This window comes from Hippocampus guttulatus, chromosome 2 (genome assembly GCF_054856545.1).
Source record: "Hippocampus guttulatus isolate MCC_2025c chromosome 2, RoL_Hgut_1.0, whole genome shotgun sequence".
Taxonomy (NCBI): Eukaryota; Metazoa; Chordata; class Actinopteri; order Syngnathiformes; family Syngnathidae; genus Hippocampus; species Hippocampus guttulatus.
Window position 1 is genome coordinate 1765100 of NC_141262.1, and position 22541 is coordinate 1787640.

The following is a 22541-nucleotide window of genomic DNA, read 5'->3' on the forward strand; positions in this document are numbered from 1 at the left end:
GCCATCATGAGCAACAACCAAAACGGCCCCCAAGATGAACAAGGCATGGGACGTACTTTTGCGACGTGTTAACTATCGTAGCTCACGTGTGCCATTTAAAAATGCTTCTCTTGGCCCTCCAGATTCCCATTCTTTGCCAGTACCCTTGGTGAATTGTTCATGAAACGCCTTTTTTTTTTTAAACAACATCCCTGGCATCCTGTCCTTCCAATAGAAACCTGTGTCGCAGGCGATGATGCAAATCTTCATTGACAGCAATATTTACATTTAATATTTATTCTACACAAATTTTACAGCATTGGAACATGTTAAGAATGTTTGTGTCATGTTTGTCCTCCTACAGTAACCATTAAAACAAAAAATATATATATATTTTTTCCATTTTCAAACATTTTTGAAAAAGCTCCAGGAAGCCACTATGATGGCGCCAAAGAGCCGCATGCGTCTCCCGAGCCGCAGGTTGCCGGCCCCTTTTTTAGACAATACAGAGTGAAAATGGTAAAGCTAAATATATTTGAGTGAACCTGTTAAATGGAGAGCTGGAATTAGGGATACCTAAACAGCCCGATACCGGCCTTATTTAATGTGTTGGATATTACGGAAGCTGCTGATACCAAGGCACCAGGACGAAGGGGGGAATAAAAAATATGTCAAGATGGTTTGTTTGCGTAGACTGATTTACCTATGCAATGTAGTCATTGATGTAACATGGGTTCATGATTGTGTATATTCTAGAACAGGGGTGCCCATTAGGTCGATCCTGATCTACCGGTAGATCAAAGACAGGTCCCAAGTAGATCCGAAGAGTGTCGAGGAGAAAAAAAAACAAACAACCATTTGTGTGTCTTTGTACATGTTAGTAATATTTTTTTGTGTTAATGTACACTGCACCCTAATCATCTTATCAGTCTCATTTTCACCCAAAAAATATTTAAAAAATAAAATAAAGCAGGTAAATCTTGAATTTGCGGTGGCGCGCAATGACGTCACCGGAGGTTGTTAGCGCTCAGCAGTCTGCAATTGCAGCTTGTGATCAGAACTGTTGCGCTCTATCTTTTATCGTCATTATTCTCATTCAGAGTTTGCTTCGTGTACAATTCACCGAGGGCACGAGCAAAGAATAGGAATCCAGGAGGGCCCAGGGAAGCACTTTAAAACGGTACGTGTGAGCTACGATAGTTAACAGGCTGCAAAAGTTTCGTCGCATGCCTCAGTTTCAGGCTTTCTCTCATCATGGCGTGCGTGTGCGTGTGTGTGTGTGTGTGTGCGCGCGCGCGCGTGCCGGTAAGGGTAGATCCCGGGAGGTTAGTTGATCGAAAAGTAGATCTTCGATCCAAAAAGTTTGGGCACCCCTGTTCTAGAAAGTATGGTAAATTTTAAATATTCCATCTCTCCTCTTTTCACAGTTGGTTCCCTATTTCCTAGAAAACAATGGGGATTTACGATATACATGTTTGACAATTCGCAAAACTGTCCTACAATTCTGTGGCAAATGCCACAATTTCATTTCACAATCACACTCAAAACCGGCTGGCCAATTTTAGGCAGAGGCATCCAGTTGAGTAGCATGATCACAGCATATTTTACCCCCCCCCCCCCCCCCCCCATAGTGTTTAAAGAGCTGCTAACCAGGCCCGAGCAGGAGCTCCACAGCGACGTCGACGGTGAAGACGAGCATGACCGGAAGAATGGCGCGCCACACCTGCCCAAGATCGGCGACATCAAAAAAGCCAGCCGCTACTCCATACCTGACCTGGCGGTAGATGTGGAGCAAGTGATGGGCCTGGAGAAGGCTAGCAAGAAGGTCAAGAGCAACTCGGTGGGCGGACGCAATAAGCTCAAGAAAATCTTTGACAAGACGCTTACCAGCATCCTGCCTCCCAAACACCCTTACAAGTAAGCAGGGCATGGTGTTTTTTTTTTTTTTTTTTTACTTGGATCGCAAACATCCATCCATCCATCCATTTTCCGAACCGCTGAATCCTCAGTAGGGTTGCGGGGGGCGCTGGAGCCTATCCCAGCCATCTTCGGGCAGTAGGCGGGGGACACCCTGAACCGGTTGCCAGCCAATCGCGGGGCACACAAAGACGAACAACAATGCGCGCTCACACTCACACCTAGGGACAATTTAGTGTGTTCAATCAACCTGCCTGCCATGCATGTTTTTGGAACGTGGGAGGAAACCAGAGCACCTGGAGAAAACCCACGCAGGCCCGGGGAGAACATGCAAACTCCACACAGGGAGGCCGGAGCTGGAATTGAACCCGGTACCTCTGCACTGTGAAGTCGACGTGCTAACCACTCGACTACCGGGCCGCCCCATCCAAAACCTGAAAACTTAAAAACAACACCAAAAACACTATAACTGAACACAGCAGCTTCTACTCGGGAATTCAGCCAAATAAGCCTCAATCAAAAGCCTGTGCCTTAGTCAGATGGGCTTCACAAAATGTTCAATTCATTTGAATTACGTTTCGTTTACCTCATGTTTTGCTTACATTGGTGTACCGGTAGTTTCTCTTTTTCATTCACGCTGTTTTGGTTACATTCGATTTTTTTAATGCTACATTTTGTGCACAAAAATCCTCTTTATGATTTTCACTTAAAAAAGCAACTCAAAATAGCATTTGTTATTGTCATTATTATCCCAAAATGTTTTTTAATCTTCTGGAGAAGGCATTAAATACGACCAATCACTAAGTTGTCAACGCCGATTGTGTTTTTGTATCCGGCAAGTACGGAAGCTGTCAACAAATCAATAAAATAAATACAACGATCGATGAATCAGCCAGTTCTGCCTTTCATTTTCTTCCTTCTGTTTTGTTGGCGTTGAATTGCATTTAAGTTTTGCCGTCTTTCTGATGATTTCATTCTTGGATTCCACGTTATGCTTCATTGTCGCGTTGCGTTGGATTTTTCTCGCTTCTATTTTTAATTTACGCTGAAGTACATTTCACTTTGTTTCCAGTTTGGTCGGATGCACTATTCATTTACGCTTCGTTTTTAGTTGCATTTAATTCATGTAACTTTGCATCTGTTTCCTGCAGCGACGTGTGCGTGGGCCAATCGCAGGATGACAGCATCGTGGGCATGAAGCAGTCCAAGCAGATCCCACCGGCGCTGCCCGTCAGCAGCAACTTATCCTCGTCCAACCCCGACCTGCTTCAGTCTCACCACCGCATCCTCGACTTCAACAACCAGCCTGGTGAGTCTTATCGTCGTGAATTCCTCTTGACTTTTAAAAATAGCTCGTCTGATATTTACCATAACGTTATTTGTGTCCTTCCAGTGCCGGTCAACCTAAGTGAGTACTTTGTGTACCCCGCGATACCTTTCTGTACCTTGGGCACAATTGCACCTTTGACAGTCATTAGTGGTTATTGCTAATTTACAGTAAAGACGACAGTGTGTTCACTGGGGCTAATCGGGTTAAGCGCCAACCTCCGTCTCCTGTGGGTGTTTTTTGGCATCTTTTTAATCACACTAATCTACTGATTCACGTGGAATACTTCGATTCTGGTGGAGGGCAAACATTTTCTTTGCTTGGATGGTCGTAATGACATGCATGAATCCAGATATATTGAGTCGTCATTTATTGCTATAGTTGCGATCCGGATTCACACGAATTGATGAAAATACGCCATGTAACGAGTTGCCTGATTTGAGTTTCATTTGCACCTGTTTTGTTAATTTATGATTACAGTGGGTCACATTTACGTTTTAATCATGTTATGTTCATGTTGTCATATTTAATCACGTTTTATGCATTATTTGGTTCCACAATGTTTAATTAACTATTTCGTTGTGCATTATCTTATGTAAGACCTTCTTATGTAAACCCTTTTAGGGTTTTTTTGTTGTTGTTGTTGTTTTGGTTTTTTTAGACATTGCATTACGATTTCTACCATAGCCTGTTTACTTAGACAACAAGCTTAAATGAACCTCATCCTATGCTGGTAACGTACGTCCATGATTTGTGTTGACAATGAAAAATCCGAATCTCTCTCTCTGCAGATATGTCCGACCAGGTGCTGCGGGTTTTTAAGGCAGACCAGCAGTCGCGTTACATTATGATCGGCAAGGACACCACGGCCAAGGAGGTGGTGACCCAGGCCATCCGGGAGTTTGCTCTGACGGCCGCACCCGAGGCCTACTCGCTGTGCGAGGTGTCGGTCACACCTGAGGGTGTCATTAAGCAGAGGCGGCTGCCTGACCAGCTCTCCAAGCTGGCTGACAGGATACAGCTGAGCGGCAGGTATATGCTCGCGCAGCCCGTTGCATATGTGTTGTCTTTATTATAGTTGTGGAGCACACAAATTCCTCTGTTGTTGTTTTTGTATTACCAAAAAGGGGTGTACATCGGTTTAGTTGATTTATTTATTTTCCCCTCCACAAAAAAATTGCACCGATTTTATATTTTAAAAAAGGCTTGTATCTCCTCATATATTTCTAATGTGTACTTTTTATCTCAAAGAAATAAATGCATAACATTTTGATGAGCTATTTCCTAAAGTATGTCTCAATAAAATTAAATGTAGACATGTGTTTTTTAAATCCAAAACACCTTTTTTTCCCCAAATAGAAAAGGGTGGAGGATCACTCTTTGAATCCAAAAATAAGGATGTCCTACATGTTATAATTTTTTTTCTCTCTTAATCTGAAAAACACAATTACATTTGGTGTGTCTGTGTTACGAATAATAAAATATTTAAGAAAATTCGGGTGGGAATTAAAAAAAAGGGGGGGGGGTTGACAGAGACAAGCCTCAAATCTTGTGTTTTGTTTGTCAAGTCACATATCGGTAGCCCTTAGTCACAGAAAATTCTCAAAGGTCTTCACATACCCGCAGTTGACAAATATGATCAACATCCTTTGATCTTAACCCACGGGAGGACAAGGAAAGAAAACATCTTTGGAAAAATGTAAACCTTGAGAGTTTGAACCATGAAAAAAAGAATTTCATATACTAATGGGGGGGGGGATTACAATATTAGAACAAAAAAGAAATCGCCTGAAATTGTTATTACTACATTAAACATGCAAATGTAATTAAACATTAAAAAAAATCTCTGGGGGTTTTGGCTAAAAATGGGGGAGGCAAGTGGGTGTTGGAAATACCCAGGGGAGGGGTGTAAGACAATATTTGTGTTTTCTCACAACCAAACAGGTACTACCTGAAGAGCAACATGGAGACGGAGACACTGTGCTCGGACGAGGACGCCCAGGACCTCCTCCGCGAGGGCCAGATTTCTCTCCTGCAGCTCAGCACAGTGGAGGTGGCCACACAGCTGTCCATGCGCGCCTTCCAACTCTTCTGCGCCATCGAGCCCACCGAGTACATCGACGACCTGTTCAAGTTGCGCCCCAGGTCATGCGCCGCCGCCAGCCTCAAGCGATTCGAGGAGGCCATCAACCACGAGACCTTCTGGGTGGCCACCGAGGTCACACGGGAGCCCAACCAGCTCAAGCGCATGAAGACCGTCAAGCACTTCATCAAGATTGCACTGCACTGCCGCGAGTGCAAGAATTTCAACTCCATGTTTGCCATCATCAGGTTAGATGCGCACCGTGGCCTGGTTTTGGCGGCTAGTTGCTTAGGTCATTTTTATTTGGTTTGTTGGTTACTCTGTCAGTCAATAAGGTAGTTGCTTGTTTCGTTTTTTTGCTTTGGTGTTCGCTCTGTCGGATTGTCAACCTGTCCCTTTGTTGATTAGTTAGTCTCTTGGTTAATCTATGTGCTTAGTTATGTGGGTGAGTGGTCCAAATGGTTATTTGCTCAGTTGGGTGCTTAGTTGGTGAGTTAGTCAGTTGCTTGGATGGTAAAATGTCACTGAAATTGCTTAGTTACCTTGTCACTTTATTGCTTGTTTATTTGGTTGTTCGGGTATTTATTTACTCACCTCCGCAGTTATTTAGTCAGTCACTTAGGTATGTGGTTGTCTGGTTGGTTAATTAGTCACTCCGTTGCTCACTCAGTTTTTAGTAATTGCTTGGTTTGGTTTGGTTTGGTTTGGCTTTGGTTGTTAGCTACTTAGGTGGTAGGTATTTTTTTTATTTTTTTCTGCTAATTAGTTGTTTACTTGATCACTGGGTAGTTAGTCACTTAGATGGGTGGTTGTACAATTATTTAATTAGTTCCCTACAGTTGGCTGGTCTTTTTTTTTTTTTTGGTTAGTTGCTACAGTTGTTGGTTGTCTGGTTGGTTGGGTACTTAGTTGCATTTTTTAAGTTACATAGTTGGTTAACATGGGTTAATTAGTCACTGATGTAGTTCATTGGTTGGTCAGTCAGTTAATTGGTCACTGGATTTAGTGAAGCTATGTAGCGGGTGGGTCAATTTATGTCAGTCAGTCTCATGGTTGCTGACTTAGGTTATAGTCACTTAGGTAGGCTGGTTATTCAGTTACTTAATCACTTGGTTAAGTTAGTCTCTTGGTGGGTTAAGTGACGGTGTTTGGTGAGGTAGTAAGTCCGATATGGTACCTAATCAGTTCATGTCGTTAGTTGTCTGGCTAGGTAGCTCCTTAGTTACTTAGTCGCTATGTTTTTATATCATTTGGTTTTTAGCCTCTTGTTGGCTTAGATTGTTAAGCAGTTATTTGGTATTTGGTTGGTTGGTTGGTTGGTTGGTCAGTTAATTTTTTTTGTTTAGGTTGTTGGTTGACTGTTTTAGTTGCTCCAGTAGTTATACAGATTGTTTATGGTTTGTTAGTCTATTTGACTTAGTTATTCAACTGCCATTATTGCCCCCGCCCCCTTTAATACGTCTATTTTATATATTTATTTTTAATTCATTTTCTTTTTGTGTGTATTCCTGCCCAGCGGTTTGAACTTGGCTCCCGTCTCTCGCCTTCGAGGAACTTGGGAGAAGCTGCCCAGCAAGTATGAGAAGCTCTTTGGTGACCTGCAGGACTTGTTCGACCCCTCCAGGAACATGGCCAAGTACCGAAACGTCCTCAACAGCCAGAACCTGCAACCGCCAATCATCCCGCTCTTCCCCGTCATCAAGAAGGACCTCACCTTCCTCCATGAAGGTATGTCATGGGAAATTGTTGAGTAAAATTGGCCATATTTTTACTTGGTCATGTCCTCAGGGAGCATTCGTTTTAGTCGCATGGCTTGTTTAGTTTGACAGGTGTGAAATAGAATGTAATTTTGGCCAATAAAAGCGAGCAACACATTTTTGTCATATTCATTTTGTTTGTTATTGTGGCAGTATGTTTGTTATTTTTTAAATGTTATGTTTTCAATATCATGAATCCTCATTTTGTGTATTTTTAAGATATGTGGTTCCCGTAAAGGACTATCTACAGATGTCAATTTGTACGATGAAAACTAGCAGCAGTTTCTTTGGGGAAAGAAAAACATTACTATCCCAAAATGTATTTTTAAAAAAATGATTTTTATCAAACAACAGTTGTTCAGATAGAAAAGAACAAAAATGGAGGTGTGTATCGTCTCAAAGTTTGATATACATATATATATATTTGTGTGTGTGTGTGTGTGTGTATGTTATTGTTTGTTTTGTTTTTAAAAGTGCACAAAATTTGAACCAAAAATAAAACAGAAATGATGTTCGAACACACACATATATATATATATATATATATATATATACATACACACACACACACACATACATACACACACACCCATGTGCTGTCTTTGGTAATGATTGTAGCATTGTTTTGTTTATTTGTGAGAATAATATGTCATATGTTGGCGCCAGGTAACGACTCCAAAGTTGACGGCCTGGTGAACTTCGAGAAGCTGCGAATGATCGCCAAAGAGATCCGCCATGTGGGCCGCATGGCCTCGGTCAACATGGACCCCAACCTCATGTTCAGGACAAGGTACAGAAGCCTCTACCGCACACACACACACATTCTAAAATGTATTATAGCTCTATGAGAGGCTTAGCTAAGCCTTCTGCTGTTGTCTAAACCGGTCTCACAGTGTCTCCATCAAGTGGTGTTTAATCTCCTCTTCTGTGGCTTTTTTTTTCCCACGCGGGAGCGTTTGATTTTCTTTGGTGGTCTCTGGTGCTCTTTCCTGTCCTTAAAAGCTTTGTTTTGTCTTCTTCTCGCTCATCCACCCTCTGCCCCCACGCTTGTCTGTTCATGGCCTCTAGGAAGAAGAAGTGGAGAAGTTTAGGGTGAGTTTTACATGTGCTTCCACATTTCTTTGCCGGCTTTCCCCTGAACGGGATTATTTGAATGGCTTTACTAATAATACACACCATGAACACCCGCTTAACACAGTTGGGCATTCACAAATTTGCACATTAACACCTTTTTATTTATGAAGCTGGACTATTATTTGCTGAAAAACTAACCTATACATTGCTTATGTAAAAGTATTACTTTGGCATCATCCGGTGTAGTCTCGGTGTTAAGGACTTAATCGTTTGTATTACGTGCTCGTGAACATATTTGTTTACCTATGTGAGACGTCTCATCAGTTAGTGTGCCTGTTGTCTAGGCGAGTATGCCAAATGAACTTCATGTTAAAGTGGTTTGTTTGCGTTGAACTTTAGTTGTTAATGTAACATGGGTTCCTGATTGTGTTCATGCTCGATGCATGATGTTTATGCATCTCCATTGTCTTGTGGCATCTATATTCTATTTCAAACCCGTTTTGGGGAGTGTCTCTTATTAACGTATTTTCAATATTTATGGAAAGGCTTGGTAATCTCATGAGTAGCTGGGGTTCACTGTACTGCTTCTTAACAACTACCAGGTCATTTTGCTGGCTATTCCCTTGACTGGGATGGGAGTGTCGAGGTTGCCAAACAAAATGTTAGTGCTCAATATTGTTGGTAAATTTTTCAAATAATGTAATATTTTATTAAGTTGTATTTCCCTAGTATTATCGCTATTATTATGCTAGTGACTCAGGCATCTTGGCAACAAATATATGGCATGTTTTTTTATTTCTCGTGTCCATCCTTTTTTTTGTTTTGTATCTGTAAAAAAATAGACATCCAGTGGTGTTTTTTTTAATTTTATTTTAAAAAGCACATTTTGTCTAAATGTTTTTTTAAGTGAATGGCAACATGCACTTTCTAAATATTTCCTTTTTATTTCAATGTTTTCATTTTTTAAGAATTTCATTTTTCTTTCCTTTCATCACTGTTGACAGTTTTATGGTGTACATACTCAACATTTACTGGGCTAGTCTGGAGGAGAAAACACAAGTTGTTGTCATGAGGAATGTTTTCTAATTAGGGGATTTAATCTCCCTAGATCCATATCTCATTACTTGTTAAAAACTCGGCTTGTAATCTTTTGAAATGTGGGTTGTACTTACACGATGAGAGATTCCACATACACGAACCACAAAAATGTCAACTATGAAGGGGAGGACAAAACTCACAACTGCTTTCTTCTGCATGTAATATTTTGGAATTCCTTGAGGAACGTCTCATCCTGCTTTCTCGCATGGTTTGCAACACGAGACTCAAGTCAAGATTGCACTGTATTATTCATATCCATTGTGGCTACTTTCTCTCTTTGTGTTTGCGCCTTGTATCTAGCTCCCTCAGTCAAGGCAGTGCCAATGCGGCTGTGCTGGACGTGAACCAGACGGGCGGCCACAAGAAGCGCGTACGGCGCAGCTCCTTCCTCAACGCCAAGAAGCTGTACGAGGATGCCCAGATGGCACGCAAGGTCAAGCAGTATCTGGCCAACCTCAGCCTGGAGACCAACGAGGAAAGCCTGCAGACGCTCTCGCTCCAGTGCGAGTCCTCCGTCAGTACGCGTGAGTCGCGCCACTTTACTGCCATCATGTCACCATGCGCAGTTGTATAGTTACCGCTTCTTCTAATTACCATTCAAAAACATGGCTCATAACAGAAGGTTTCAAGGAAAAACTCAAAATTGGTGTAAGACATCTTTTTTTTGTATTATAACACATTTCAACAAAAAAAAGTTGTATTTTAAAGTATTTAATAATTAAAAAGAAAAACTAATGAAAGTGTATTTTGCAAATTGCAAGTACTTTCACGACTAATAGGCATTAAGAGATGCGGGTGATATTTTTGTATTTCACACATAGATAAAATGCGCTGCATTATTGGACGCAGGCATGGTTAAAACATACGCTAGCACAAACAATACGATAGCATGCATGCACGCTAGTCTATAGGGGTGTTCACACGGCACACATTTGCTCTGGCGCTGCACCGATGTATTTTGTTGCGATATATTTTGCACCGCAGCAAATTGTGTGGAGCGTTCACACGTACAAAGCCGCTGAGCGTGTCTGCACCGGCACAGCGTCGGTGCAGCCCCACTTGCGTTCACACGGCAGTTTCTGCAGCGGAGCAAAACGACAGAAAACAAATGAGCTGTCGTGTTGGTTCTTTTTAAAACGTATACACAACTCAAGCGACTACTGGACAGGCACGCACGTCCTTCTCCTTCTCGGTCTCCGTGCCTTCTGCTTGAGAGAGACTGCCCCCGAAAACGTACATCAACGATGACTTCAATGACACTCAGAAAAGCAAACACATCATGCGCCAAACAGAAAATCAAGAGAGGAAATCACAAAATAAATTATATGGGGGGCGGGGGGTTGTGAACACACAACAAAGGAACAAACTACACTAACAACTCCGAGACAGTCCAGTCTCCTACAAAAGGAAAGATGTTACCAGCCAAGTCTTGTGTCATTATTAAACAAACACATGACGGAAGTCCGACAGAGCGCGAAAGCAACACATTTTCGCCGTACGTACGCTTTACAAGCATTTGCTCTGGGGTAAATTTAACCCAGTTGCGTTCACACGTGCACATTTACATCGGTGCTGCTTCGCAAACGAGCATTTGCTCCGGAGCAAATTTTTAAACCACCTCCCTGAGGTGGATCAAATTTGGTCCGGTGTAAGCCTTTTTCCGGGGCTACGCCGGACCAAATCTTGCCGTGTGAACACCCCTTATGTTTTTAAATAGGCAGCAGGAGTCATCCATCGCTCCCACGCCACTAACATCTGTCCATTACTATGGCAACCAAGCACAACAGTAAAAGTTGACTTTTCGTGCCCCGTTGTGCGTATTGCTACCGTCCGCTTCTTCTCTACAGTGTGGTTCACCGGGATGTCGAAAGAAAGCGGCACCTCGTCCGTGTTGGTGATTTGGTTGGTGTTTTGATGCGTTTGTCTGCAATCTTTTTACGGCAGTTGGAGCGGAAGGTGGCCAACTTTCTCTTGTAGTCCGCCGAAAGTTGCTGCGCGGATGGATAGTTGACCACGTTTCATAAAACAAAAGCAACAAGTCAGACCCCCTTGAAAATGGCTGTTCTATGACCATGAATCCATTGCTCGAATCGGTCTTCCGACTTGAGCCACCTCGCATTGTTTTCGCAGGAAAGCTTTGTCAGCTTTGTATTCTTGACTGCCCGAAGCTCGTTCTCCTGCTTCCTTCACTTGCGAACCATGGATTTGTTGATCTTAATTCTCTTGCAGCTGCTCCATTACCGTGTTCCTCTGTGTAACTGTTCACTTGAAGTTTGAACTGTGCTTCGTAGGCGTGTCTCTTAATTGGTGCCGTTTTCGGGGTCTGAAATTGATTTTGCCCAATCCACGTACCGGCATGATAGCCACCGACTGATGGGTGTGCCTTTAGCGTCCTCCTTCACGCCCACCCTTCACTTTGAACGTCCGCATGCCATCCTCAGTTATGTCTGCCTGTCCTCCATATCAGCAGCGTGTCCGCATAACATCAGACAGTCACGCGGAGCGCTCATCAAAGTCACACCGCAACAATCGCAGATTTTGCACCTCGGTGCATAGGTTAGGCGCCCCGCATCATTAGGTGCCCCTTCCAATTTGGAGAAAATCTAAGACTTTTAAGTACACCCTATGGTTGTGAAAGTACGGTAATAATGCAAAAAGATATCTCACTACTTTTTTTGTCTATATTATTTTGAAGTTTATTAAGTAGGTTATTTTTTTTATTTGAAAATGTAATTTAAATTTGACCGATATATTTTTTTTCTCAAAAATGTAAAAGAAATGCAATAACACATCCCACGACTTTCAATGTTATATACATACAGTATATTAAAAAAGTTGAATGTTGCAGGAAATCACCTTTTTCTTTCAAAGTACTGTATTTTTAAAAAGTAAAAAGATTTGAATGAAACAGGGGTATTTTTTTCATATTGAATTTTAATGATATTGGCCATTTTCTTAAAAAAAAAAAGAAGAAAGTCGCTTTAAAGTTCGTCACAGCATGAAAAAAAAATTGTATCACACCACTTTGAAACGTTTTTGAAAAAAAATGGCTATATTTATTCTGCCCTACCACAATTACAATAAAAATAATTTATCGTGCAAAAAAAATAAAAAAGACATATATTTTGATAACTTTTTCACCGGTAAAACAAAACTCTGCCCCACCCCCGACCCCTCTTTCAAAACAGTTAAGTGCTTAGTACATTGGATTGTTTTCAGCATCCATCAAAAAGCTGCTGCACGTGTCCCCAACCCTACTGAACCTGTGTTGTCATTTTGCTTCCAGTGCCCAAGAACTCGGGGGTCCGTCGCGCAGACACGTCCCCCGTAGTGTCCAGAGCAGCCAGCCAGCAGAGGGGACAGCTGGCCAAAGGCTCCCAGGCCCTGCAGGTGCCCGCCGTGGCCCTGTATCCGTCACGGAAGAAGGTGCCCGTCAAGGACCTGCCTCCCTTTGGTAAGACATCACATCACCATTATTAGTAGGAGTAAAAATTCTCACCATATTTATATTCTCAGTGCATTCACAGTGGACAAACGTTAGGGTCATCAACTACATCTTTGTTTCAGGCACCAGCTCCCCGCAGTCTCTGAAGAAGATCCTATCTCTGTCGGAAGAGGCTAGCGAGCGTCATCGCAGGCATCCTGACGATTCCACGGTGTCCAACGCTTCGTCGCAGCTCCCCTCGCCGCCTGGCTCCCCACAGAGCTCCCCCAAGAAAGGTAGGCACATCAATTTGGCACTGTGGTGCATTTCCACCCCCTGCTGCTTGGCCTGTGCACTGCACATAACAGAGCTGGGTTACTGGATGCAACTACCGTACTTGGAAATGCACACACAGAATTATGAAAATGGGTCATTTCTCCCCATTTATTTACTGTTGTGTTGGGATTCTTCCATTCATTTCTTGCCGTTTATGAGCAGATGCCATCAATTCATTTTTATTTTTGTCCTTCAGATTTTTGTAAATTTCCAATATATTGCTGGCATTTATTTTTAATTCGTGGTGAGTTATATTAGATTTATGTCTATTTCATTTATTTTTTTGATATTTGCCCGATCCATTTGTTTTATTCGAACTTACTTTAATCTGAATGCTGATTCATTTAGTATTTTTCTGTTGTCATTTTATTCTACTTTGCTGAAAGGATTTATTCCCCGAAAGGATTTATTTAAAGATTTTTTAAAATCCGAATAGTGTTGTGAATGTAGGCTCATTGTTAGTAGCATATATTTTCAATAAAAGAATACATGTATACTTTTTCTAATTAGCTGTTATATTTTTTTCATTGATGAACGTGTAGCACTTATTTCATATGGGTGATAAATCATTATTTACAGGGATGGCAATTTTCCGCGGATACGCGGAAATCCGCCGTTTTATTTCTTAAATTGATCATTTTTGTGAATCGTCTAAATCCGTTGAGAAAATTTTAGAGGGGGTCAGGTACCTTATGGTCGAGTTTTCACGAGCTCTCCCGATCAGTCTTTCCATCTTCCGATTGTAAACAGCCCTGCGATTGGACGTGTATGATGTCTTACTTGTTGTGATTGGTCGCTATATCGGCAAATGCAAATCACAACCAATTGAAAAACACGTTTCGATGGGGGACTGGTTGGATAGAAAGCTGACAGTGTCCCAGTAGGAAACAGTAAAGAGGAACCATTGTGCTTGTGTCGGATTTCGTGAAAAAGCTCGATGGCGCCGGTAAAGCTCTGTGTACAGTGTGTGACGATGTCATTCTATACGGATCGAGAGGATGGAAAGCTTTACAGAGTCACGCAACCTCGGTGAAACACAGAAAACAGACATTTCTACTGAAAAGTAACTACTCGATCTCAAGCGCTTTTCGACAGCCTGGAGCGTGTGTAAAAACAAGAGGAGATGGCTAAAAAGAGAGTGGAAAAAGACGGAGAGGACCAATAAGCTTTTAGCGCTTGCTAAAAAGCTTAAAATGAAGAGAAAATCAAGTATTCTACCTCATGAAACTGTATATTGTCGTATATACTGTAAATAGACATCCACTTTATATAATAAAATACATTCATAACCCATATATAGTAAACAGTGTGGGACTTCACCATCACTGAATGAGGTAAGAATCAACAGCTTTTTATCACATTTACACAACACTTTATGAATACAAGTCATGAACAAATCTTGAATATGGCAGGGAATGTGTTTCCTTTTTTAGTTTTGATTTTGAAGTTACATAGAATGCATAAGCAAAGTTGCACAAATTTTCACTTGAAAGAATAGTGAACAATCTTGGGATTTTTTTCTGTTCAAGTTTCAAATAGTGTGTAAATTGGATACACTTCATCTTCAGCGTGTTAAGTGCCACTTTTGTAAGTGGCCACGCCCCCGTCCAGGCCACGCCCCGTCCACGCCACGCCCCTTCCGCTTTTTTCATCACTAGCCATTGTCATCCCTGTATTTAGCATTTTTACATTTGTTCATGTGTCATATTTTCCTTTGCTTCATTGTACTTGTTATTTTAATGACAATACTTATTTAGGCAAAATGACTTACCTTCTGATGTATGTGTTCCAGGTTACAACCGTATGGGCGACTCATACTCGTACTCGGACTGCAGTCAGAGTGAAATGTCGTCTCGCTCCAGCCTTCTCAGTAACTTGTCCTTTGAGGACGAGCGGCGGTTGAGGCATTCGGGGGGCGTCGCCGAGTCCCATGTGGGGGGAGCACGCCTAGAACGGCGAGCCGCCACCGATCCCGATCAGTACAGCCTCGGGTACGTGATTACGTTAGTGGTACTGCAACTCGAATAACACTAGAATGGGACTGTGCAGACCTCCACCAATGCTCGAAAGGTTTCAGTGGACAAACTTGAGATTTTGGCTGCTCATTACAAATGCCACATTTTTTACCTAATTATTCTCCTTATTGAAAGTTTGATTTTTGCATAGCTAACTAATTTAATTGCAAACCATCCAACTAAAACACCTCACCGACGACCAGCTACTTGATGTAATGACCAAGCAACCGATATAACTAACTAGTGCACTAACAGACTGACCGACCTACTAACTAGTCAACGAACTACATGACCAAGCTACTAACCAGCTAACTGACCAAACTGCTCACAAATTAACCAATCTACTGACTATATTAATCAAACCAACGCCACCACAAAAGGGCGCATTTGTGTCCCCTCCACCTTGCAATTCATGAATGTGGTTTTTTTGGGTGTGCGTGATAAAAAAATGACGCTGATTGCACTGATTCAAGGGCACACGTTTTTCACCGCATTCTGATTTCACCTTGCTTGTTTTTGCGAAGGCACTTTCGCTGTAGCGTGACCTTTAAGTAGGTAGACGATGTTCATGCACACGGAACCTCTTTTGCTGGCAGCTTCTTATTTTTGCACAGTCGAATGTATCCTGCTGCTTTGAGAAACTCCTCTCCCAAGTCATGGTGGAAGATTTGCTTCACCAAAACCAATCCTCACAGGTTGATTGGTTTGAATTCTCAATCACTTCTAATGCACTCTCTACTAACTACACGCTAGTCCACCTGACTCTACGCTACTCCGCAACTCAGCTCATGCATCCCTCCCGCTCTACTTCTACTTGTTCTGCAGTAGGATCCTGGCTGATCCCTTAACACATGCTGCCATCCACTGGACAGATTTTAAATGATATACAATGCAGACACGCCTGATCCTTAGTCAGAGGCTACTCAAACCCCCTCTGCACGCTATGGTGCAAAAAAAGGAAATGACGTGTAAAAACGTCATGGGTTGTCGGCCGCAGTGGGGATTTTTAAGACGAATGGGGATTGAATGAGTTAACCAACAAACAAAATCACTGGCTACCTAAATTGAATGAGCATGATACATGAAATCAAAGTCCTATTTGTGTGTTTTTTTTTCCTTTAGATCCTATCCCCAGCTATTCACCTAAAAATTCACCCATTTGCTGTTTGCCACAAGATGGCATCAAACACATCTAATGGATAAGTAGTTCTTTAGGTTTGTCTTGTGGTGTTTTGACGCTAAGAAACGACATTATGGCTCCTTGTCTTAAACCAACAGTCTCGGACTAGGGTCTTAAACTCAACAGTGATTTTTAAGTTGGACCGGCAAATTGTTGCTGTTGTTAAATCCGACTCCTTGCATCTTGGGCAAGTGGCTAAAGTATTAAGCCTCTCCTCTCTCAAGAGCACTTCAAAACAGTAATTCACGCTTTCGTCACATCATGGCTGGATTACTGTAATGTAACTTTACTTTGGAGTCAGCCAATCGTCTGCAGTCAGTCCAAAATGCTGCCGCACGCCTCTTGACTGGTACTTAGCACTTAACTCCTACTGTGGCATCCCTTCACTGGTTCCCTTCACGTTTGAGAGTTCTTTTTGAGGTTACATTATTTGTTTTCAAATCTTGAAATGGCCTTTCTGAGCTCCTCCGCCACTACGCACCTGCGGACCAGACACTATTAGAGGTACCGAGAAGGAAACGGAAGCTCAGAGGGATGGAGCCTTTTCCATTGCTCGTCCCTCTCTTTGGAATGACCGCCTGCTGAAAGTTAGCCAAGCCCCCTCGCTGCCTGCCCATCTTTAACTCATTCAGTGCCAGCCAATTCTAGACCAAGTCTGAAAAGACGTTTAAAAACGTCTTTGGGAGCGAATGAGTTAAAACTCTTCTTAAAACTCATTTTTATGCTTTGACTCAACATGAAACTAGATTCAGTTTTACTGTTTTTGTGCTTTGTACCGTCTTCGTTATTAATTTGTTATTGTTTATTGTATGAATTATTTTTGCTCCGTGTACAACACGTTGTATACAGCGGTGGTTGTTTTAAAGTGCTCTATAAATACAGTTAAGTCGAGTTGAGATTGACAACACTGCTGATGGCGTACACGAGAGGATGTGACGTGGTGCGGTCTTTGGGTTGCAGGTCGTATACGTCCATGCAGGATTGCCGGGGTATCTACGCGGGCTGCCCCACGGTGCTGTCGTCCCCCAGCTCTGAGGAGCTGACCCAGGATCAGGGCGATCGCGTGTCGCTGGACGCGGCCGACAGCGGGCGTGGCTCCTGGACATCCTGCTCGTCCGGTTCCCACGACAACATCCAGACCATGCAGCAGGGCCGCAGCTGGGAGACGCTGGCCTTCGGCGGGGGGCTTCCGCCCGCCGGCGGTCCGGAGGCCCTGCTGTGGGCAACACAGGCGCGGGGCAGTTGGGCGTCGGTCGGCTCCTCGTCGTCCTCGTCCGCCGCCTACTGGGGTGAGGACTCGGAGGGAGACACGGGCACCATCAAGAGGCGTGGCGGCAAGGATGTCAACGCCGACCCCGAGACCAGCAGCATCACATCCACCGGGTCCGAGGACGCCAAGCAGATGGGGCGGCCCTCGCCCTCGCCCATCACTGCCGCCTGTAAAGGACTCATCTGTGAGTTTCTGCACGCGGCTAAAATGATCGTAGCACCAGACAAATGTGTCACTTGAGAACAATAAAATCACCAGAACAGGTCGTAATTGTTTGGTGTGTTGTGTGCCCGAAGCCCGGAAAGAGGGGCGGTATCGCGAACCTCCCCCGACGCCGCCCGGCTACACGGCGCTGACCATCTCTGAACTGGCGGATGGCCAGACGCCGTCCCCTCCAGGCCTCAATTCGGCCATGTCCGTGACGACACTGCCGTCGAGCCGCCGTCCACCCGACTACACCACGGCGCTGCAGCGCTCCCGCATGGTCACACGGTCCCCCGACTCGCAGGCCCACCAAACGACGTCCGAGAAGAGAGGCAACGGCCTCCGGCGTGGCCGAAACGACGAAGAGGATGACCAGGCGGCGGCGGAAGAGGAGGATGAGGAGGAGGGTGAGTCTCCTAAACTTGTCGCTCTGAGGAAGCCGAGGGCGCAGCGTACACCCCGGCCCCCCTGGCCATGACCGTGTGCGAACGGGAGGGGCACCCCTTCCACCCCATAGCAGGTAAAGACTGATTTATCAGATAGCTCAACCCCACCCGCACCTCACCCCGCGTCCCCACCTCAAGTGCATGCCGACACACGTGGATTCAGACCTGACACTCGCCACTTCCTGCTAAATCTTGGGAGACGCCCCCAGAGACACCCATACCCCCCCCCCCCCCCCCCAACCCTCTCAATTCCTTCAGAACCTTCCAGGTTTATCACGGATTATTTGTTCAGAGAGGGACGTTAATGCATGTTAAGAGAAAATAAACATCGCACGCGCACACCCACAGAGCTCCTCACTATCACCAGCATCGTGTATGGAGTCTGCCTGATTATGTTTGTAGAAAACATTTAGACTTGCATTAAAAATGAAAACACAAATGTTAAATTACTCGACATGACCTAACTGTCCAGTATCATTTGGATTGCAGTACAGTCTATTTTTCGACGAGCAAATGGACTGTAAAAAAAAATGTAGCTGTTCCACTTTGAGGAGGCGTCAGTGAATTTCAGATGCATCAACCCCATTAGGAAAAAAAAAGTTGAGTAAAAGTCATGAGTAAAACCGGAATTTTTTCAAACAATAAAACGCATACGAATAAAACCATATCAAAAATATTTTCAACAAGAAAATCTGAGTATTTAACTTTTTTTTTGTCAATGAGAGAAAATTTTACAGAAATTAATTTCTATTTATCAAGGCATCCATCCACATTCTGAACCATTCACCCTTCCTCCAGTCATGCGTGGACAAGTACAGAACAACACACATTGATGCGCTTAACGCACATAGACACTTCTGTTGTATAATATGACTTATTACAGCACAGTTGCAGTACAATGTGACTTCAATTTTCATATATTGCTGACTAGGAATGTTGATAGTTGTCAGGAAGGTTAAAAAAAAAAAGCTTTCCACATTCTTTGGATTTATATTTTTTGTCTTATAAAAATGCGTAAATTTCACTGAAACCACAGTAAAATCGTCATTGTATTGTTAACAAGAGAGAGTGATCTGGCAAAAATATTGAGATATTACATTTTAGCCATATCGCACAGTCCTATCCCTGATGCACATGGAAGAAGTTCAAATTGAAGTGCTTTATGAGCCAGAGAGGATGGAAATGAATATAAACATTTCCAATGAGCTGATCGTAACCTCAACTGTTTTTTTCTCTCCTCAGATGACGAGCAGGTGTCGGCTGTCTGAGGCAAAAAAAAAAAAAAAAAAAAAAGATCTCTTTTGCGACCAATAGACTCTCATCATCAAGCTACGTACGTGCCTGCTCTGCCTCCTGATTGGTGGATTCCTCCTGTTGGCTCCCCCGCGCCTTAAAGCATTATGGGGGTTGACGGACCCTGCATGCAAAAAAACTCAAGAAAATACTGTGAAGAAGAAGATGATGATGATGATGATGATGCGGTGAAAGATGACAAGCCTGGCACTTTTTGGACAATATAAAGACATTTTTAAAAATGAAAACAACAATGCTGACATCCATCTGCACTAAAAAAATCACAAGCAGCAGACATTTTGAGGACTCTTTAATCAAAGTCTTTTGCACTCCTGACCTGCTCTCCAGGAGATCGGAAGGAACAATGACGCCAGTATTAACGTACACAAAAACAAAAAGGACAACGCACACGCACACGCACACACATTTGACGAGCACTTTCAGCACAAAACCTAGTGGACGCCAAGCTCGCGGACGCCAGGGTAACGATGACGGGGCGGGATCACGTCATCGTCTGTGGGGACGCCGGTTGGCATCCGAAAAGCACAACAATAACAAAAATGTGGGGATCTTTAAAAAAAAAAAGCCAGGATGTGGCGCCTTGAGGACTAGAAAGTTGTCAGCCATGGCCCTCGTTGACATTCAAAAGTTATGTTTGTGTGAATGTCCAAAGCGCCTTAGGACTGCACATTCATCCCACAACGCCCACCCAAACTTCAACACGCAGCCTTACGACTCAACACTTCCGCTACATCATCCTGCCCTGAAACAAACACACACACATACAGTACATGCACACAAACAAAAGTGGACATGGCCGCGATCCGCAAAACTAGGACTTGACTGAAGGACATTTTGTTGTTGTTGTTGTTGTTTTTGTAGACTTTGGTGGCGAAGGAATGGAATAAAATCAAAGCTAAATAAGGCTGCCAAAAAGGTCGATGCCAAGGAGTGTTAGAGCCACACAGGAATGAGAACCTAAATAAATCAAGTAGGGCTGCAAATAACGGTTATATTCATGATCGATGAATTCATCAGTCGGATTTTTTTTCTGAAGTGTTTAAACTTCCTTTGACTAAGCTGTCAATCGATGAATCGGATAGAAAAAAGAAAAAACATTTCCATCCCTTCCTTGAAAAACAGGACATTATTTCAAATGGACACTGCAGAAAACACCCATTAACTATTATTCAGATACTTGTTTGGTCCCTAACGACTTGGAAAATAGGCAAAAATGTTGGGTCTTTGCTTTTCAAGGTAAAATTAGATGGTTGCAAATGTTTCATTTTCGTTCAGGACAAAGAGTAAGTCCGCTATCAAGGACGACTACAGAAACTGGATATTTACTGTTGAGAAGCTAAAATTGAACAATTTTGAATAAGAAAAGATATCGAAATGATTAATTATCATAAATAATGAGGTAAATTGATCATCAATTAGTTGTTGCACCTCGAAAATCAAGTCAAGGCAACACAGTTAAAATGTGACAAGGATAAAATACTTCCAGGGGAAATCATTGTCTTTTAAAGTTGTCAGAATGTTACCATAAAGTCATAATTGTCCAAATATAAAATCTAACCATTACCAGAAAACATTTTGGACATTTTTGAAAGAACCTTTTAAATTTGGATAGAATAAGAAAAGTCACTGAATTAAAGTCTCAATATTTAGAGAAAAAAAATCATAAACGAGAATCAGCCTCCATTTAAAATGGAAAATCTTGTCTTGAACCAAAAGTAAAAATTGCAATATTTCAAGCATAAAGTGGTCATGTAAGCAGGAAGTGATCATCTTTTCATCATAAAATCAAAGTATCTCTGGGAAAAGTTATATTTAACATTTTACAACATTCCGAGTTAACGAGAATAAGATTACAGAATTTTTCCAGAGGGAAAAAAATGGTCACTCTTGAGAATCCATTCTGAATTTGATGAAATAGATACAATAAATACATCAGAATTGTTCAATCATTACGCAACCAGAAACAAATGATCGTCATATTCTTCCAAGGATAAAATCCGACTATTACCGGAAACTAAGTTGCAATTTGAGAATAAACTTGTCATTTTTCAACAAGCTGTAAATTGAGAAAAACAGTCCAAAATCTTGACCACGAAAAAATTATTTTATCAGAATAAACTCTAAATATTACCAGAAAAAAGACTTTTAATATAAATAACACATGAATATTGCAAAAAAAGAGAACATGACATATTATGATTTTCTGAATTTTCAGGTCAAATGCTAACTTCTCTGGTGATACCTGTGTTCTAATTTTCTGACTTCTGATCTTTTTTTTTTCCTTTGTTTTCTTTTGAGTGTTGCGCTAAGACTCCTCGGGTGAATGGTCCTCCAATCACAGAATCCTTCTGATCACATTGATCAGTTTGGTCAAAAAGATTAAAAAAAAAAAAAAAAAAGGTAGTAAAATAAACTAGACTGAAGGGGGGAAAGTGTTTTCCACTGGGACGAGGCTAAGAAAAAAAGCTGTTCTATTTGTTATTGTGAAAAACAGTTTGTTTCGTTTTGTATGGGCCACATTTGAAGACGTGACATTGCACAAAACGTGTCCGTTTGATGTCGTGGGTAGAACTGCTACTGTTGTGGTGATGATGATGATAATGATGATGAAGGTGATGACATAGTGTACATTTTAGCTGGTGATGTTCTCCTTCCCTCTACTACGACTCACACTTGTATGTCTTTTACAAAGACAATTTGTGGAGTACGCATCGCTCATTTTTGTTTCTTTTTTTTTTGTATTTTTAATACAATAATTGTAAATATTGGTTCTATTTTTGTTCAAATGTATTATGTTTATGCCTCAACATCCAGTTTGTATGAAGCTGGGAATCAATAAATACTGCATACAGAGTACAATTGCTGACTTTTTCTTTTTTGTTGTTTTTGTTTGGTCAGTACAAAGTAAATTGCCTTGAATGGTGAAATAATGCACAACGTGTTAGACTAACAGCATAATTGCACGAATCATTTTTGAACATTTCCAGAAAACAAAAAGTTCAAACAAGAAAAGTCCACTTTCTTCCACTGAACCCTGACCAACAATCGAAGATTTCTTTGTTTTCACATATTGAATATTGCGTGAGTCTAGATCACACACTTAAGAACACTTGAAAA

The 22541-nt window shown here is 42.2% G+C and overlaps 1 protein-coding gene across 7 annotated transcripts in view; it reads left to right on the forward strand.

The window, feature by feature from the left end:
- The window catches only part of rapgef2b (Rap guanine nucleotide exchange factor 2b), a 125444-nt gene extending 103161 nt beyond the window's left edge, over positions 1–22283 (forward strand). For 2 of the 7 annotated variants that reach the window (XM_086106113.1, XM_086106114.1), the window contains 14 exons: positions 1611–1896; positions 3048–3205; positions 3290–3304; positions 4015–4255; positions 5168–5554; positions 6823–7034; positions 7730–7853; positions 8132–8155; positions 9536–9759; positions 12522–12689; positions 12803–12955; positions 14788–14986; positions 17151–17644; positions 17757–19342. In XM_086106113.1, the coding sequence (XP_085962239.1) occupies positions 1611–1896; positions 3048–3205; positions 3290–3304; positions 4015–4255; positions 5168–5554; positions 6823–7034; positions 7730–7853; positions 8132–8155; positions 9536–9759; positions 12522–12689; positions 12803–12955; positions 14788–14986; positions 17151–17644; positions 17757–18142 (3071 nt within the window). In that variant the 3' untranslated portion in view covers positions 18143–19342. The other 5 variants (XM_086106109.1, XM_086106115.1, XM_086106108.1 and 2 more) reach the window with 4 other exon arrangements.
- Positions 22284–22541: the final 258 nt, after the last annotated feature.